Source organism: Ahaetulla prasina, chromosome 8 (assembly GCF_028640845.1).
Source record: "Ahaetulla prasina isolate Xishuangbanna chromosome 8, ASM2864084v1, whole genome shotgun sequence".
NCBI lineage: Eukaryota > Metazoa > Chordata > Lepidosauria > Squamata > Colubridae > Ahaetulla > Ahaetulla prasina.
This window is the reverse complement of record NC_080546.1, coordinates 2,829,107-2,848,492: the sequence shown is the minus strand read 5'-3', so window position 1 is coordinate 2,848,492 and position 19,386 is coordinate 2,829,107. Positions and strand designations below refer to the sequence as shown.

Sequence of the window (19,386 nt, the reverse complement as noted above, 5' to 3'; positions counted from 1 at the left end):
TCTTCATATCTTTTAGCCCCCAGTCTCTCGCCTGACCTCCGTTTCGCCAATCTGAACTGCCGTTCCATCGTAGCACAAATATAGAGTTGGAAGGGGTCTTGGAGGTTTTCTAGTCTTTAAGATTTAGGTTACCACCTTTAAAGCGCTCCATGGCTTAGGGCCCGGGTACTTACGGGACCGCCTGCTGTTACCTGATTTTTATTTTTATTTATTATTATTTATTTGATTTTTATACCGCCCTTCTCCCGAAGGACTCAGGGCGGTGTACAGGCAAAAATAAAAACAGGTAATACAATATACAATTTAAAATACGAATTAAAAAACTTATTTTATAATTAGCCTAAAAAGTTAAAATATATAATAAACTAAAACCCCATTTAAAATTATTAATAGAAAATTTAAAATTGATAAAATTCAAGCCAGCCCCGCGCGAATGAAAAGATGTGTCTTCAGTTCGCGACGGAAGGTCCGAAGGTCAGGTATTTGGCGTAAACCCGGGGGAAGCTCGTTCCAGAGTGTGGGAGCCCCCACAGAGAAGGACCTTCCCCTGGGGGCCGCCAGCCGACATTGCTTGGCGGACGGCACCCTGAGAAGTCCCTCTCTGTGGGAGCGTACGGGTCGGTGGGAGGCATGTGGTAACAGCAGGCGGTCCCGTAAGTACCCAGGTCCTAAGCCATGGAGCGCTTTAAAGGTCATAACCAAAACCTTAAAGTGCACCCGAAAGGCCACAGGTAGCCAGTGCAGTCTGCGCAGGAGCGGTGTTACATGGGAGCTACGCGTAGCTCCCTCTATCACCCGCGCAGCTGCATTCTGGACTAACTGAAGCCTCCGAGTGCACCTCAAGGGGAGCCCCATGTAGAGAGCATTACAATAATCCAAGCGAGAGGTAACGAGCGCATGAGTGACTGTGCACAAGGCATCCCGATCAAGGAAGGGGCGCAACTGCCGAACCAGGCGAACCTGGTGGAAGGCCCTCCTGGAGACGGCCGTCAAATGATCTTCAAACGACAGCCGTTCATCCAGGAGGACACCTAAGTTGCGCACCCTGTCCTTTGGGGCCAGTAACTCGCCTCCAACAGTCAGCTGCAGCTGCAGCTGACTGAATCGGGATGCCGGCATCCACAGCCACTCCGTCTTGGAGGGATTAAGCTTGAGCCTGTTTCTCCCCATCCAGACCCGTACACTCACACAGAGAGGGCCTTCTCAGGGTGCCGTCCGCCAAACAATGTCGGCTGGCAGCCCCCAGGGGCAGGGCCTTCTCTGTTGGAGCTCCCACGCTTTGGAACGAACTTCCCCCTGGTTTATGTCAAGTGCCTGATCTTCGGACTTTTCGCCGTGAGCTGAAAACACACCTATTTATTCAAGCGGGACTGGCTTGAGAGTTTTAAATGTTTTATTAATTTTAATTGGGGCTATTTATAATTTTAAAATTTTAAATTGTTTAAATTCTCGGCCATTTGTAATATGGTTGTTTTAGTTTTGTTTTTAAATGTGTACATTGTGGGCTTTTTTAATATTGGCTCCCTGAGTCCTTCGGGAGAAGGGCGGTATAAAAATCTAATAAAATAAATAAATAAATAAATAGTCCAACCCCCTCTGCTTGCCCAGCCGAGGACATTTTGCTTTGATTTTCGTTTTGATTTTCTGCTGTCTCCCAGCTACAGCACCTGAGCCGGACGCTCCGCCAGGACATCATCGAAGGGAACTTCTACGGGGCCACACTGGCTGCCCTCCATCTCTTTGACGTGGTGGACCTCCACTTCCACTTCCGCTTCGACGTGGGGAACCGCTTCAAGGACGGCATCCACTGGAACAACGTGGTCCATCGCCGGATCACCAACCTTCTCCTGACCCATCTGGCCGACGCCTGGGGCGTGGTGATCCCAGAGAAGAATCCTTGGGGGGGTGAGTTTTTTTTAAAATTATTATTATTATTTAAAAAGTTTTATTTTTACATTCATGTCCAATAACATATTTAATGTACAGTCATATACAATTAATCGGACCTGCCCGGTCACCACCCCCTTCCTTTGACTCTCTTCCGTTCTCTACCTTCTTCTACTTTCCACAACCTTCTTCCCTGTTGTGCCTCGTCCTCCCTCCTCTCCTCAGCCGGGCCTCTCCCGTCTCCAACCGGGCCTTTTATCAGACTCCGAGTCTGATAATGAAGATGAACGGCCTGTCATGACTCCAGCCCCCGGCCCTGGCTCCATGCCCGGAGAGGATTCAAGGAGTGAAAGGAGAAGCCCAATAAACCTCACTCATACAGCGTGCATTCCTTTGGCTCAGCCTTCAGAGCAGGAATTCCGCCAGGTGGTGGAATTACCCGGGCCTACTCCCTCTGACCCCTCCCTTTCCCAGATGCTGACAGCAGATCCAGCTGAAGTCAATTGAGATTGGGAGGACCCTCGCTTCCGGAGATCTGAGAGGCGAAGCCAGCAGAAGGAAGGGTGGGGCAGGCCTGGATAAATGCTGAGTCATGGAGCCACACCCCACAGCCTATATAAAGGACCTGCTTTTGGCATTCCAACCTTGAGTCAAGCAAAGTCTTATCTAGTTTGCTGATATCGGACCCTATCGCTGAAGTCACAACTTGGACTCCTGCCTGCCCTGATAAACCTCGAAGGAACTTGGCAAGCTGCAGAGGCTTTGTTGCCAAGTTTGTTACAGACTTCCTTGACTCGTTCGTCGGAGTGGGGGGTGGGACACGACACTCCTCTTATCTACATCCTCTCCTCCCTCCCCCCTACTCCTTTCTTCTCCCTCTTCTATCCCTCTTTCTTCCTTTCCTCTTTCCCCTTCCTCCTCCTTATCCCCTCTTTCTCCTCTTCTCTTTCCTACCTCCTGTTGTGTCTTGCCCGCTTTCACCGCAGCTGGGGCCTTCTTATCTGCTTCCGAACGCTGAGGAATGTCCTAGTATGCCTCCCGGCCCCAGCCCTGGCTCCATGCCCAGACAGGCTGAGGAGGAAGAAGTACCTCCAGCCCCCAGCTCTGGCTCCATGCCCAGGCAAACGGAGCAACTAGACCCCTCCCCCTCCCCCACAGCATGTGAGCCTGAGGGAGGTCAATTACCAACAGCTGCAGACTGGAGTGACCCTCACGTCAGAAGAATTGATAGGCGGCGGCGACAGAAGGAAGGGAGGGGCAGGCCTGGATAAGTGCTGAGTCATGGAGCCACACCCCATGGCCTATATAAAGGATCTGCTTTCTGGCATTCTCTGAGTCAGGCAAAGTCTAAACATATCTTGCTGAAGTCACTTTCTGGTCTCCTGCCTGCCCTGAGGACTTTGCTAGGACTTTGGCAGAGCTGCAGAGGCACGCCTGATTCGGATTTCCCTGACCCGGCCGTCAGCGGAGGAGTGGGACACGACACCTCCTTCTCTCTTCTCCTTTCTCCCTTCCCACCATTCTGAAATGGTAGCCGGGCAGCCCCGACCTTACATTAATTATACATCTTCAATCATCCTTGTACATTAACCATCCCTCCATTTTCTACCCTCGTCCCCCCGGGGGGCGGGGGGTATTGAAGGACACCCAGCGACCATCCCTTTGGAGAATTTCTGGTCTCCAGAAGAATTTTTTGATCTTCCGGTTTCAGGCGCGCAGGCGCACGCGTAGACCAGCTGGCCAGTGCGCATGCAGGAAAGCAGAAATTCATTTTCCCGGCACGCGCATGCCCGGCAGGCGGCTACTCTTCGGGTTTTCCGCCGCTCCCCCGCACGTCAAGACCAGCTGGCCGACGCGACGGAACCCGGAAAAGCAACACGCAACGGTTCGCGTGCCCAGAGAAATGGCTCTGCGTGTCACTTTCGGTACACGTGCCAAAGGTTCGCCATCATGGTACTGTAGTAACATGGATGGTGTTACCTAGCTTGGTAATGGAACGTCTGCAAGAAAACTACCAAGCTCCGAGAACACCAAGGACAACTCAGTTGTCTTTCTCCTTCTCCTGCTCCTGCTCCTCGTGCTTCCTGCAAACCCCACTCCCTTCTAGCACTGATGATGTTACCTAGTTGGGTCATGAAACATTTTGAAGAAAACCACTGAACACAGAGAGCACTAAGGATCCCTCCTTTCCCAGGCTCCGTTTCAAGTTGTAGGAAAGAGAGAGAAAGAGGCATCCAAGAGGGTTGTGAACGTCTTAGTGTCTAGGATAGGATGGAATGGGATGGGTTGGATGGAAGGGACCTTGGAGGTCTTCTAGTCCAGCCCCCTGCTCAAGCAGGAGAACCTCACAATTCTTGTTAGACCGGCATTTAGCATCCACCTCTGGAACTTCTTCTGAACTCTTTCAATAGTTTTTTTTCTCTCTGTTCCTGATATATATGTATATATTCTCTCATCTATGACTATTTGGCTATTCCTAATTCTGCCATCTGATCATTTCTACCAAGATAGTGGTACACTTATGTCAGAGTGCGCACAGTGTGACTATGCGAGACAACCCAGGAGCGAATACCGTAAACAGAGCTTTGTCTTTCAAATAGTGGTTTATCTACAAGGAATATATACATACACATACTAGGCAAAGTCAGGCAATTAATCAGCAACTATAGCAGGGAAGTACACACAGCGAGAGGGATGCCCTCACGGGGCCTCGCTTGTATATACAACTTAATATATATTTCAGTGATAACAGTTAAATAACCCTGCTAACTCATTCTCATTGCATCATCATTTCACGTTCAACTATTAAATCATTACCTTATCTTATTCTGAAGTTAAATTAAATCTGAGACGGATGAATTTGTGTTCAAATAAAGCAGAGGCAATGAATAGTCTTTCTTTCCTTCAGAACAAAAAAAGGCCATCGGGCTCCTACCTGCCCCCAAGGACATTATAGGACACGCCAAAAGTTGCAGAAGGGACAATGAAGACACCCAACATGGCTTCCTGGAACGTCCCAGATCAACAACCGGACAGCTCTACAAAGAACGTAAGTATCTGGGGCTGGAGAGTCATGGGAGGAGACCATGCGGTGGGGTTCTATCAGGCTGGAGGTCACCATCCATCTGGGGCACTTCTAGCCTGGCTTGTAAGCATGGGAAGGTCCACGCCAAGGAGACCTGTGGGCAGGACATGGTCAAAAAAAGTCAAGGTGGCTGCCACAGTGTGTAGCCATCGGAGCTCCTTCCGTTTCTGATGGACGTCATGCTCAACATGAGAGATGGACTCTTGCTGGCATCGCCGTGGCCTTCATCTTGGTCTTCTTTGGGGAAGGGGGGGCACAGATTGCGGGTGTCCCTGATACGGAGGGAGGTTGAGGAAGCCAGAATGGTTCCCCTTTGATCCTACAGGTCAAGACACCTTTGCTGACCGTTATAAAGACGCCAGGTGTTACCCAGAAGGCCCCAGTTTCTATGATGACTGTTTACTTGTCCCCAACCAACAAGGAGGGTCACCGATCTCTTTCTCAGGATTTACCAGCTTTGAGGAGTCCCGAGACCTCTCCTTTTGCCCAGAGGACCTGTTCAGAGGTCAGTGCTTATGTCACATGTTTGTGTTCTCTCCCTCTTCCTCGTTCCCTCTCTCTCCTTCCCCGTCTCTCTCCTTCTTCCTTCTCTCCCTCCCTGACTTTCTCTCTCTCCCCATCTCCACCTCTTTTCCTCTTTGTCCCTTCCTCTTTGTCCTTCGCTTCCCCTCCCTCCTTCTTCTCTCTCTCTTCCTCTCTCCCCTTTTCTCCCTCTCCTCCTTCTATCCCTCTCCTTCTTCCTTCTCTCCTCCTGACTTTCTCTCTCTCCCCATCTCCACCTCTTTTCCTCTTTGTCCCTTCCTCTTTGTCCTTCGCTTCCCCTCCCTCCCTCTTCCTCTCTCCCTTCCCTCTTCCCCTCTCTTTCTCCCTCTCCCTCCTTCTATCCCTCTCCCTTCTTCTCTCTCTCCCCATCTTTTTCTCTCTCTCCCTCCCTTCCCGTGTCTCCTCCTTCCCTTTCTCCTCCCTCTTTCTCTTCCTCTCCCTCTCTCTCCCTCCTTCTCTCCTCCCATCTCCCTCCCTCTCTCCGTCTTTCTCTCCCTCTCCCCATCTCCCCTCTTTCCCCCTCTCTCTCCCTCCCACTCTTCCTCTTTCTCTCCCCCTCCCTCCCTTTTCCTGTCTCTCTCCAACCCTCCCTCTCTGTCCCTCTCTCCCCCTTTTTCTCCCTCCCTTCTTCTCTTTCTCCCTCTCCCTCTTTCTCTCACTTAACATTGATCTCAAGTTAGCAGTTGCTAGCTTAACCAGAGACAGGGATGGCATAGTATACAAAGGAATCCAGTGGCACGTCTGCGGGAAGTGAGACTGGGGAAGAACTCACTGAATGACGGTAATTGGGACTAAGCCATCACTAAGCCATGCGGTTGTAAAGAATGACAGCAGCTCTGGCAGTCCCCATTACCATTGTTTAAGTGAAACACCTTGTAGCTGCCTCCCAGCTACAGCACCTGAGCCGGACGCTCCGCCAGGACATCATCGAAGGGAACTTCTACACGCTGGCCTCCCTCCATCTCTTTGACATGGTGGACCTCCACTTCCACTTCCGCTTCGACGTGGGGAACCGTGTCAAGGACGGCATCCACTGGAACAACGTGATCCATTGCCGGATCGCCAACCTTCTCCTGACCCATCTGGCTGACACCTGGGCGGGGTGGGGGGTGATTCCGGAGAAAAATCCTGGGGGGGGAGGTGAGTATTGAAGGACACCCAGCGACCGTCCGTTTGGGGAACTTCTGGTCTCCAGAAGAATTTTTTGATCTTCCGTTTTCAGGCATGCAGGCACATGCGCAGACCAGCTGGCCAGTGCGCATGCAGGAAAGCAGAATTTCATTTTCCCGGCATGCGCATGCCCGCCAGGCGGCTACTCTTCGGGTTTTCCGCCGCTCCCCCGTGCATGAAAACCAGCTGGCCGACGCGACGGAACCCGGAAAAGCAACGCGCAACAGCTCGCGTGCCCAGAGAAATGGCTCTGCGTGTCACTTTCGTTACACATGCCAAAGGTTCGCCATCATGGTACTGTAGTAACATGGATGGTGTTACCTAGCTTGGTAATGAAACGTCTGCAAGAAAACTACCAAGCTCAGAGAACACCAAGGACAACTCAGTTGTCTTTCTCCTCCTCCTGCTCCTCCTCCTCCTCCACTTCCTCCTCCTCCTTCCTGCTTCCTGCAAACCCCACTCCCTTCTAGCACTGATGATGTTACCTAATTGGGCTATGAAACGTCTGTAAGGAAACAACCAAGCTCAGAGAGTACCAAGGACCCCATAGTTCTCCCATCCCCTCCTCCTCCTCCCTACTAGCACTGATAATGCTACCTAGTAGATGAATGAAATGTCTATAAAAAAAAACACTGAGGACCTCACATCTTGTTCTGTTTCCCTCCCCCAATACTCCCAGCAAAGAGTCAGTCAAAGGCCTCCTTTTCTAATTTATTTACATAAATAAATGTCCTGGCCACGTCTACCCACGGGCCTGCCAAGTCTCTGGAGATAACGAGGAAATTATAGATAAGGCCAGAATTACTCACGAATATATTCTTCCCTCCATTGATACAGTTTGCCAGCGCAAATTCACTGCTCTGTCCAAGACAAAAAACCAGGAAGTTCCGCCTCCTTTTTATAGTCTCTGCAGATGTCACTGCATGACCATCATTCTTTGGCTTTGTCCCAAAGCTTCCTCTGCTGCACGCGCCAGTCACGTCTGCGCAGTCTTGCATCACTCCAAAACTGTTCTTGGGGTGTTGCCAAATTAGAAGGCCCGGGAGAATCAGGCCTTGCCGGCCCCTCCTCCTTCCTTTTCCTGTCTCTCTCAACCCTCCCTCTCTGTCCCTCTCTCCCTTTTCTCCCTCCCTTCTTCTCTTTCTCCCTCTCCCTCTTTCTCTCACTTAACATTGATCTCAAGTTAGCAGTTGCTAGCTTAACCAGAGACAGGGATGGCATAGTATACAAAGGAATCCAGTGGCACGTCTGCGGGAAGTGAGACTGGGGAAGAACTCACTGAATGACGGTAATTGGGACTAAGCCATCACTAAGCCATGCGGTTGTAAAGAATGACAGCAGCTCTGGCAGTCCCCATTACCATTGTTTAAGTGAAACACCTTGTAGCTGCCTCCCAGCTACAGCACCTGAGCCGGACGCTCCGCCAGGACATCATCGAAGGGAACTTCTACACGCTGGCCTCCCTCCATCTCTTTGACATGGTGGACCTCCACTTCCACTTCCGCTTCGACGTGGGGAACCGTGTCAAGGACGGCATCCACTGGAACAACGTGATCCATTGCCGGATCGCCAACCTTCTCCTGACCCATCTGGCTGACACCTGGGCGGGGTGGGGGGTGATTCCGGAGAAAAATCCTGGGGGGGGAGGTGAGTATTGAAGGACACCCAGCGACCGTCCGTTTGGGGAACTTCTGGTCTCCAGAAGAATTTTTTGATCTTCCGTTTTCAGGCATGCAGGCACATGCGCAGACCAGCTGGCCAGTGCGCATGCAGGAAAGCAGAATTTCATTTTCCCGGCATGCGCATGCCCGCCAGGCGGCTACTCTTCGGGTTTTGCGCCGCGCCCCCGTGCATGAAAACCAGCTGGCCGACGCGACGAACCCGGAAAAGCAACGCGCAACAGCTCGCGTGCCCAGAGAAATGGCTCATGTGTCACTTTCGTTACACATGCCAAAGGTTCGCCATCATGGTACTGTAGTAACATGGATGGTGTTACCTAGCTTGGTAATGAAACGCCTGCAAGAAAACTACCAAGCTCAGAGAACACCAAGGACAACTCAGTTGTCTTTCTCCTCCTCCTGCTCCTCCTCCTCCTCCACTTCCTCCTCCTTCCTGCTTCCTGCAAACCCCACTCCCTTCTAGCACTGATGATGTTACCTAATTGGGCTATGAAACGTCTGTAAGGAAACAACCAAGCTCAGAGAGTACCAAGGACCCCATAGTTCTCCCATCCCCTCCTCCTCCTCCCTACTAGCACTGATAATGCTACCTAGTAGATGAATGAAATGTCTATAAAAAAAAACACTGAGGACCTCACATCTTGTTCTGTTTCCCTCCCCCAATACTCCCAGCAAAGAGTCAGTCAAAGGCCTCCTTTTCTAATTTATTTACATAAATAAATGTCCTGGCCACGTCTACCCACGGGCCTGCCAAGTCTCTGGAGATAACGAGGAAATTATAGATAAGGCCAGAATTACTCACGAATATATTCTTCCCTCCATTGATACAGTTTGCCAGCGCAAATTCACTGCTCTGTCCAAGACAAAAAACCAGGAAGTTCCGCCTCCTTTTTATAGTCTCTGCAGATGTCACTGCATGACCATCATTCTTTGGCTTTGTCCCAAAGCTTCCTCTGCTGCACGCGCCAGTCACGTCTGCGCAGTCTTGCATCACTCCAAAACTGTTCTTGGGGTGTTGCCAAATTAGAAGGCCCGGGAGAATCAGGCCTTGCCGGCCCCTCCTCCTTCCTTTGGGTGGGTGCCAGGGAGGGAGAGGGCCCAAGAGAAGCAGGGCTTGCCAGGTCTTCTCCCTCACTTTCTGAATCATCCGAGTCCAGGAGTCCGAGTCCAGGAACCTGGGTCACAACACATCCTTTCCCTCCTCCTCCTCCTCCACTCCATAAATCCCATTCCCTTCTAACACTGCTGATGTTATCAAGTTGGGTCATGAAACATTTTGAAGAAAACCACTGAACACAGAGAGCACCAAGGATCCCTCATTTCCCAGTCTCGGTTTCAAGTTGTAGGAAAGAGAGAGAAAGAGGCATCCAAGAGGGTTGTGAACGTCTTAGTATCTAGGATAGGATGGAATGGGATGGGGTTGGATGGAAGGGACCTTGGAGGTCTTCTAGTTCGCGACATTACGCCATCTTGTCTGAAGGGAGGGGGGGAGGACGTTCCAGGTTTAGAGGGCTGTTCGATCTGTACGGTAAGTGGGAGAGGCAGATATGGCGGGGGGGAGGGGCCGTATCGAGTTGTGGGGGCACGTGTTCGATGTCTGAGAGCGATCACGTGCTCCGGCCCCTCAGTCCCTACCCGTTCCTCGGGTGGCCATGATCCTCAGAGCTTGGATCTTCGGCTGATGTTATGTAATGCCCGGTCCGTGGTTAATAAGCCCCCCCTGATTTGTGATCTTATTCAGGGGGGTCCCCGGACCTCATGGGCATCACGGAGACCTGGTTGGGCCCTGGGGGGGGGTCCCCCTTGTTGAGATGTGCCCTCCAGGCTTCCGAGCATTTCATCAGCCGAGGGTCCAAGGTAGGGGTGGGGGGGTGGCGGTTGTTATTAAGGAAGATCTAGAGCCGAGGGAGACCACTGTTCCTCAGATTGCCGGCTGCGAATCCCTCTGTGTGCGTTGGGGCTATAGGAATCAGTTGGGCTTGGTGATCGCGTACCTGGCTCCTTGCTGCGTGACCACAGCCCTGCCCGAGCTGTTGGAGGTACTGGCTGCTGTGGCGGTTGAGACCCCCAAACTTATAGTTATGGGGGATTTCAACTTGCCATCAGTTGGCTTGTTATCGACAGCAGCTCGGGAGTTCCAGGCTTCCATGACGGCCTTGGACCTGATTCGAGTAAATGATGGCCCTACGCACACAGGGGGAGGCATGCTGGATCTGATTTATATCTCTGGACAGTGGTTAAATGATCTGGTATTAGATGATTTAGTAACAGAACCAATGTCATGGTCGGATCATTTTCTCCTTCGCCTAGACTTCCGAACCGCCATTTACCACCGCAGGGAGACGGAACCTATACGGTGGTTCCGTCCCAGGCGCCTGATGGACCCTGAGAGGTTCCAGACGGAGCTTGGGCCATTCCCTAAGGATCTGGCCCACGGCACGACTGAGGAACTGGTTGTGGCCTGGGAGCAGGCCGCGGCCGGGGCCCTGGACCGTGTCGCGCCTTTGCGGCCTCTGACCCGGCGTAGATCTCGTCCGGCCCCTTGGTTCTCCGAGGGGCTGAGGGAGATGAAACGCCGGAGAAGACGCCTAGAGAGCACCTGGAGGTCCAGTTGCTCCGAAGCTGATCGGACACTAGTTAGGACCTATTCTAGGACCTACCTAGTGGCAATGAGGGAAGCGAGGCGCTTCTACGCCTCCACCCTCATTGCGTCGGCAGATAACCGCCCGGCCGCCCTGTTTCGGGTGACCCGCTCTCTCCTACATCAGGAGGTGCGGATGACCTCTGCAGGACGAGCCGAGGAGTTTAGTGGTTATCTATACGATAAAATCGCTCAGCTGAGGGACGGTCTGGACCGAATTTGGGATGATCCAAGCGAGGGAGAGGAGGCACGTCTTGTTGAGCACATTTGGGATGAGTTTGACCCTGTGGCTCCCGAGGACGTGGACAGGTTGTTGGGGAGGCTTCACGGCACGACATGTTTACTGGACCCGTGCCCTTCCTGGCTGGTACTGGCCACTCAGGCGGTGACACGAGGCTGGCTCCAGAGGATTATCAACGCTTCTTTGTTGGACGGGGTTTTCCCTGCCACCTTGAAAGAGGCGGTGGTGAGACCCCTCCTTAAGAAGCCCTCTTTGGACCCAGCTATTTTGGGTAATTATCATCCAGTCTCCAACCTTCGCTTTGTCGCGAAGGTTGTAGAGAGTGCCATGGCGCGACAGCTGCCCCAACACCTGGATGAAGATGTCTGTCTAGACCCGTTCCAGTCCGGCTTCCGACTCGGATACAGCACGGAGACAGCTTTGGTCGCATTGGTGGATGATCTCTGGAGGGCCAGGGACAGGGGATATTCCTCTGCCCTGGTCCTATTAGACCTCTCAGCGGCGTTCGATACCATCGATCATGGTATCCTGCTGCGCCGGTTGGGGGGATTGGGAGTGGGAGGCACCGTATATCGGTGGTTCTCCTCCTATCTCTCCGACCGGTCGCAGACGGTGTTGACAGGGGGGCAGAGGTCGACCGCGAGGGGCCTCACTTGTGGGTCCCACAGGGTCGATCTCTCGCCCCTGCTGTTCAACATCTATATGAAGCCGTTGGGTGAGATCATCAGTGGTTTCGGGGTGAGATACCAGCAGTACGCTGACGACACCCAGCTGTACTTTTCCACCCCGGACCACCCCAATGAAGTTGTTGAAGTGCTGTCCCGGTGTTTGGAAGCTGTACGGGTCTGGATGGGGAGAAACAGGCTCAAGCTTAATCCCTGCAAGACGGAGTGGCTGTGGATGCCGGCACCCCGATTCAGTCAGCTGCAGCCGCGGCTGGCTGTTGGAGGCGAGTTACTGGCCCCAAAGGATAGGGTGCGCAACTTGGGTGTCCTTCTGGATGATCGGCTGTCGTTTGAAGATCATTTGACAGCCGTCTCCAGGAGGGCCTTCCACCAGGTTCGCCTGGTTTGGCAGTTGCGCCCCTTCCTTGATCGGGATGCCTTATGCACAGTCACTCATGCGCTCGTTACCTCTCGCTTGGATTACTGTAATGCTCTCTACATGGGGCTCCCCTTGAAGTGCGCTCGGAGGCTTCAGTTAGTCCAGAATGCAGCTGCGCGGGTTATGTAACACTGCTCCTGCGCAGACTGCACTGGCTGCCTGTGGCCTCCCGGGTGCACTTTAAGGTGTTGGTTATGACCTTTAAATCGCTCCATGGCTTAGGACCTGGGTACTTACGGGACCGCCTGCTGTTACCACACGCCTCCCACCGACCCGTACGCTCCCACAGAGAGGGACTTCTCAGGGTGCCGTCCGCCAAACAATGTCGGCTGGCGGCCCCCAGGGGAAGGGCCTTCTCTGTGGGGGCTCCTACACTCTGGAACGAGCTTCCCCGGGTTTCGCCAAATACCTGACCTTCGGACATTTCGTCATGAACTCAAGACTCATCTTTTATCCACAAGGCTGGCTTAAATCGGGATTTTAATGTTAAATTTTATTAATTTTAAACGGGGTTTTAGTATGGTAAATTTTAATCACTGGGCTAATTTAAATAAGTTTTTTAAATCGTATTTTAAACTTGTTTATTGTATTGTTGGTTTTTATTATGCCTGTACACCGCCCTGAGTCCTTCGGGAGAAGGGCGGTATAAAAATCAAATAAAATAAATAAAATAATAAAAAATAAATAGTCCAGCCCCCTGCTCAAGCAGGAGAACCTCACAATTCTTGTTAGACTGGCATTTAGCATCCACCTCTGGAACTTCTTCTGAACTCTTTCAATAGTTTTTTTTCTCTCTGTTCCTGATATATATGTATATATTCTCTCATCTATGACTATTTGGCTATTCCTAATTCTGCCATCTGATCATTTCTACCAAGATAGCGGTACACTTATGTCAGAGTGCGCACAGTGTGACTATGCGAGACAACCCAGGAGCGAATACCGTAAACAGAGCTTTGTCTTTCAAATAGTGGTTTATCTACAAGGAATATATACATACACATACTAGGCAAAGTCAGGCAATTGATCAGCAACTATTGCACGGAAGTACACACGTTGATTGGGATGCCCTCACGGGGCCTCTCTTGTATATACAACTTAATATATATTTCAGTGATAACAGTTAAATAACCCTGCTAACTCATTCTCATTGCATCATCATTTCACGTTCAACTATTAAATCATTACCTTATCTTATTCTGAAGTTAAATTAAATCTGAGACGGATAAATCTGTGTTCAAATAAAGCAGAGACAGTAAACAGTCTTTCTTTCCTTCAGAACAAAAAAAGGCCATCGGGCTCCTACCTGCCCCCAAGGACATTATAGGACAGGGCAAAAGTTGCAGAAGGGACAATGAAGACACCCATCATAGCTTCCTGGAACGTCCCAGATCAACAACCGGACAGCTCTACAAAGAACGTAAGTATCTGGGGCTGAAGAGTCATGGGAGGAGACCATGCGGTGGGGTTCTACCAGGCTGGAGGTCACCATCCAGCTACTGGGGCACTTCTAGCCTGGCTTGTAAGCATGGGAAGGTGCGTGCCAAGGAGACCTGTGGGCAGGACATGGTCAAAAAAAGTCAAGATGGCTGCCACAGTGTGTAGCCATCGGAGCTCCTTCTGTTTCTGATGGACATCATGCTCAACATGAGAGATGGACTCTTGCTGGCATCGCCGTGGCATTCATCTTGGTCTTTTTTGGGGAGGGGGGGGGTTCCACAGATTGCGGGTGTCCCTGATACGGAGGGAGGTTGAGGAAGCCAGAATGGTTCCCCTTTGATCCTACAGGTCAAGTCACCTTTGCTGACCGTTATGAAGACGCCAGGTGTTACCCAGAAGGCCCCAGTTTCTATGACGACTGTTTACTTGTCCCCAACCAACAAGGGGGGTCACCGATCTTTTTCTCAGGATTTACCAGCTTTGAGGAGTCCCGAGACCTCTCCTTTTGCCCAAAGGACCTGTTCAGAGGTCAGTGCTTATGTGCACGTTTGTGCTCTCTCCCTCTTCCTCGTTCCCTCTCTCTCCTTCCCCACCTTTCTCTCCTTCTTCCTTCTCACCCTCCCTGACTTTCTCTCTCTCCCCATCTCCACCTCTTTTCCTCTTTGTCCCTTCCTCTTTGTCCTTCGCTTCCCCTCCCTCCCTCTTCCTCTCTCCCTTCCCTCTTCCCCTCTCTTTCTCCCTCTCCCTCCTTCTATCCCTCTCCCTTCTTCTCTCTCTCCCCATCTTTTTCTCTCTCTCTCCCTCCCTTCCCGTGTCTCCTCCTTCCCTTTCTCCTCCCTCTTTCTCTTCCTCTCCCTCTCTCTCCCTCCTTCTCTCCTCCCATCTCTCCCTCCCCCTCTCTCCGTCTTTCTCCCTCTCCCCATCTCCCTCTTTCCCCTCTCTCTCCCTCCCCCTCTCTCCTCCTTCTCTCCTCCCTCCCTCCCTTTTCCTGTCTCTCTCCAACCTCCTCTCTCTCTCCTCTCTCCCCTTTCTCCTCCTCTTTCTCTTCCTCTCTCTCTCTCCTCCTTCTCTCCTCCCATCTCTCCCTCCCCCTCTCCGTCTTTCTCTCTCTCCCATCTCCCTCTTCCCCTCTCTCTCCCTCCCACTCTTCCTCTTTCTCTCCCCCTCCCTCCCTTTTCCTGTCTCTCTCCAACCCTCCCTCTCTGTCCCTCTCTCCCCCTTTTTCTCCCTCCCTTCTTCTCTTTCTCCCTCTCCCTCTTTCTCTCACTTAACATTGATCTCAAGTTAGCAGTTGCTAGCTTAACCAGAGACAGGGATGGCATAGTATACAAAGGAATCCAGTGGCACGTCTGGGGGAAGCGAGACTGATGGTAATTGGGACTAAGCCATCGCTAAGCCATGCGGTTGTAAAGAATGACAGCAGCTCTGGCAGTCCCCATTACCATCGTTAAGTGAAACACCTTGGGTGATTAAGCGAAGAACTCGCGATTGCTACATCTGACTTTTCCCCAATTTGTACATTGATTTTCGTTGTGGGAAGTTGTCAAGGAAGGTCGGAAATCATGATTATTCACTGTGATAGTTGGAACGGTGGGCTGATTGTCAAATGCCCAGATCCTCAGATTGCAATCATGTGATCACACAGACACTATGTTCTGTCCCCCTCCCCACCTCACAGAGAAGACGCAGAGACGTGTGTCCCACAGTCCTTTACATTTACAACAGACCTGACTTTCTGTAGTGGATGACAGACTTGGCAGCAACAGTGCCAAGGCCTGCCAAGTTCCGAGTTCTTTATCTCTTACGGAGACAGAAGCCCACGTGTCCAACATCCGTTGCCAAGAGCTCACAAAAAAATCCTTTGCACAGTCCAGGCCTTTTAACTCCCAAACGACCGATCTGCAGTTCACACTTGGTAGCTTTTTGTCCGTCACAAGGGCCAGATGGCAACTCCATCCGCTTTTATCCCCTGTGGGGTGTGGCTCAGTGACTCAGCAATCTCTGAGCCTGTCACACCTCTTCCTTTGCTGCGCACGCTTATCTTTTCGTTGCTACCTCGGGTCAATCCAAGATTAATCCTCAGCAGCTGGAGCCTGAGGCGTTACCAGGGAGGAGGAGGGTCCGGGAGAGAGAGGCCTAGTCGGCTCCTCCTCATCACTCTCAGAGTCAACCTCCTCCATGAGGACAGGCTTGGGGGCCGGAGTCACAACACACTACAGTGGCCCAAACTGTGCAGATCAGTTGTACGCACTGCTTGTTCAGTGCCATTGTTAAGTTTGAAGAGCTGAACAAATGGTTAACGGAGGTCCTCTTGTACAAGCTAACCACATCTCCTGGTTCACACACGCTGGCCCAGAAAGCCTTCCCCAGATGACGGTCAAAGTGACAAGCTGGCAAGGCACAGGCTGTGTATCACACAACGTATTTCACCAGCTCCCTAGTGTTTGGCTAGTTTTGATTTGTTTTTTGTGGCTTGGTGCCAACACTTCCCATTGGGTTCATTTGTGCTCCAGACCAGGGGTCTCCAACCTTGGTCCCTTTAAGACTTGTGGACTTCAACTCCCAGAATTCCTCAGCCAGGAATTCTGGGAGTTGAAGTCCACAAGTCTTAAAGGGACCAAGGTTGGAGACCCCTGCTCCAGACCATTGTACGAAGCCTAAAATGAGTTAATTAAGTTATAGGTGGGTTGTGTGAAGATTTCTCTTTTGATTGTCAGAACTGGCTGCGTGTTTGAGGGGCATAGCAGGGAAACCTTCTCTGCCGCTTCTTCCTTGTTTTACTCTCTCCGTAGATGTGGCCCTCGACAACTTTCATTGCCATCCGTGGGGCCCCTCAGAACCCTTCCTGCCTTACCCCTCCCACAACCAAGAACACATCTTCCCCAGGTCCAGGTGGCATCGACAAGGGACATACGCGGGCGCTCCCTTTGTCATGCGGCAAGAGCCCTCGTACAGGAGAGATGCTTTGCCGTATCGGAAACGCAAAGTCGCCTTCAATCACTACTGAAGACCATCTCCTGCCAGGACGAGGAAAACCATCTCTTCCAAATTGTAGGAGATGAACTGACCACGGAGATTTTCTCTCCGTTCTGTTTTTCTACGCACCACAATTGACGTGCCTGCTTGTGTCTGTGATAAAAGGACGCCATTTTGTCTCTGGCCTTTATTGTGAACCTGGCCTTGGAATGGGACAATTGGCTGCAGCCGCCTGGCCCCGAACATTCGACCTTGGCTTCCCCTCCATCTCAGGTGACCCATTGCGCCCATCCCTCCTTGTCTACCCATTCCGTGTCGCTCCCCATCGCCGCTTCATCCCGGACGATTCACTGCAGGACAAATTGCCCCTGCCGATTCTCCACGTGAGCTCCGTGGAATAGTTCCCGTGACCCAGATGCAGGGGCCCTACACTGAGGCCTCCAGGAGCTGCAACTTCTGCCACGCTACAAGGACGGAAGGACACTGGTGGGCTTGGTTCACAAGGTGGTGAGAGGCCAGGAATTGGGTGGAAAGGATTGGGGGATCTATATAGTGTCAGGAAGACCTCTTGAAGTTCAGGGTTTGGGCCTGGTGCCCAACACCCCCGATTATTTAAAAGCTTATTTCTGAGACATCAGCTCCGAAGGTGACTCCCTGGAGTTGTGTTCAATATTGTTTTCTCTGCCGCACTGCGAGGTTGGGGTCTAGGCCACTCCCACGAGGGAATCTGGTCAGGAACCCCTTCTTGGCACCCCGAGTTAGAAAAGGATTCTAACAGCCAATGTAAGTTTGACTGGTGTGTGTCTGCTTAGGTGTACATCTAAAGAGACCGACACCCCGAAATCATTTCTAGTGGGAAAAGTTATAAGTTTGTTTGCTGATTGCGGACTTGGAAGTCCATTAAGAGTTTTATGGCACAGTCTTTTGTAATTTTTGCCTGCATTTCTTCTGTGTCTTCTTCTTTTTAAATTAAACCTGTTATTGTTTACATTTGAAGGGTTATCATAGTCTGTGCCCTTATTTTCTCTACGGTGGTGTTTCTTAACCTTGACCACTTTAAGATGGGTGGATTTCAACTCCCAGAATCCTGAGAGTTGAAGTCCACCCATCTTAAAGTGGTGAAGACTGAGAAACCCTGATTTATAGCAAACATGAGCCGTGGTGGCTCAGTGGTTAGAATGCAGTACTGCAGGCAAACGGCAATTTGGCAGTTCAATTCTCACTGGCTGAAGGTTGACTCAGCCTTCCACCCTTCCAAGGTTGGTAAAATGAGGGCCCGGATTGTTGGGTGTGTCTATCATCTATCTACCGGTATCTGTGGTGGCACAGTGGTTAGAATGCAGCATTGCAGGCTAACTCTTGCCGATGGCCAGCAGTTCGATCCTAACTGGCTCAAAGTTGATTCAGCCTTCCATCCTTCCGAGATCGGTAAAATGAGGATCCAGATTATTTGGGGCAAGAGGCTGACTCTTAAATCGCTTAGAGAGTGCTGCAAAACACTGTGAAGTATTTATACCGTACTTTTCGGCGTATAAGATGCATTCCCCTGCCCCTGCATAAAAGAGGGTGGAAATGTTGTTGTGTCTTATGCACTGAATACAGCCATTTTTGGCCTCCCGAAGCCCCGCCCCTTTCACAAAAACGGGGTGTGCAGAGGGTTTGGGAGGCCTGCAGAGTGCTCCTGGGGGCCGGGGAGGGCAAAAAAAAATTTTTTTTCTTGCTTACCTCTTCGAAATCTTGGTGCAACTTATACACGGGTGCATCTTATAGTCCGAAAAATACGGTAAGTCTAAGCTTAGGGCTATTGCTATGCTCTGGCTTGGAGATACAATCTGTGGCCTGCAGGGGGCAGATGTGCTCTCTCTTTTCTATTGCTTAGAGATTAATAACTCTCCATGTTGATTTTCATACCGTGTCAAGGAAAATACTTGTGTAGCACAGTGGTGGGTTTCAAATTTTTTTACTATTGGTTCTGTGGGTGTGGCTTGGTGGGCATGGCAGGGGAAGGACACTGTAAAATCTCCATTCCCACCCAACTCCAGGAGAAGGATACTGTAAAATCTTTCTTTTGCCAAAGAAAATGAGCCAGGTTTTTTTTAAAAAAATTTCCTGTCCCCCCCACCTCCTCAAAAAATCTTGTTGTTCCTTGCAGAGTGTAACTCTAGGAGGGCACCAACTCAGGTATGGTTAGCATAGAGATAAAGGGGGGGGATATATTATATGGGGGAGGATTCAGGCTTAGCTGAAGGATAAAGAGGCCGATTCCTTAAATTTTGAAAATGTGGAGTTTTATAAGGGAATAAAGGGAATAATGAAACAAACTAAGAAGTTAAGAGGCCAAAAATCTGAAGCTGCGTTTGAGCTGTTTTAGAATTCCAGATCAAAGCTGGGCTGGCTTCTAGTTCCCATCATCAACCTGGCCTGCTTGACTGTGGCTCATGGAAATTGTAGTCCTAAAGGCATCAAGGAGATGAAGCTTCTCCCGGAGTTTGAGACCGATCCTTGGAAGGATCTCTCCTTCCCTCCCTCTCTCTTTTTCTCTTTCTCTCTTTCTTCTCTTTCTCTCTTTTCTCTCTCTCTCTCTCTCTCTCTGTGTCTGTCACTTTCATTTTTTCTCTTT

General features: G+C 51.0%; 2 protein-coding genes across 4 annotated transcripts in view; one reads left to right on the top strand and one right to left on the bottom strand.

Annotated features, from left to right (window-relative positions):
* Window positions 1–18,999, top strand: part of PCED1A (PC-esterase domain containing 1A) — a 31,025-nt gene extending 12,026 nt beyond the window's left edge. The window contains exons 5-10 of the mRNA XM_058192861.1: window positions 1,659–1,905; window positions 4,796–4,936; window positions 5,298–5,477; window positions 13,630–13,770; window positions 14,139–14,318; window positions 16,583–18,999. Coding sequence (XP_058048844.1) covers window positions 1,659–1,905; window positions 4,796–4,936; window positions 5,298–5,477; window positions 13,630–13,770; window positions 14,139–14,318; window positions 16,583–16,797 — 1,104 coding nt within the window. The 3' untranslated portion in view covers window positions 16,798–18,999. The remainder of the gene's footprint in view (window positions 1–1,658; window positions 1,906–4,795; window positions 4,937–5,297; window positions 5,478–13,629; window positions 13,771–14,138; window positions 14,319–16,582) is intronic.
* Window positions 1–19,386, bottom strand: part of NAT8 (N-acetyltransferase 8 (putative)) — a 66,810-nt gene that overhangs the window by 31,660 nt on the left and 15,764 nt on the right. For 2 of the 3 annotated variants that reach the window (XR_009156283.1, XR_009156285.1), the window contains exon 2: window positions 1,668–1,896. The exons of the other annotated variant lie outside the window; for it this stretch is intronic. The gene's annotated coding sequence lies outside the window, so the exon portion shown is untranslated. The remainder of the gene's footprint in view (window positions 1–1,667; window positions 1,897–19,386) is intronic. 3 annotated transcript variants of the gene reach the window in all.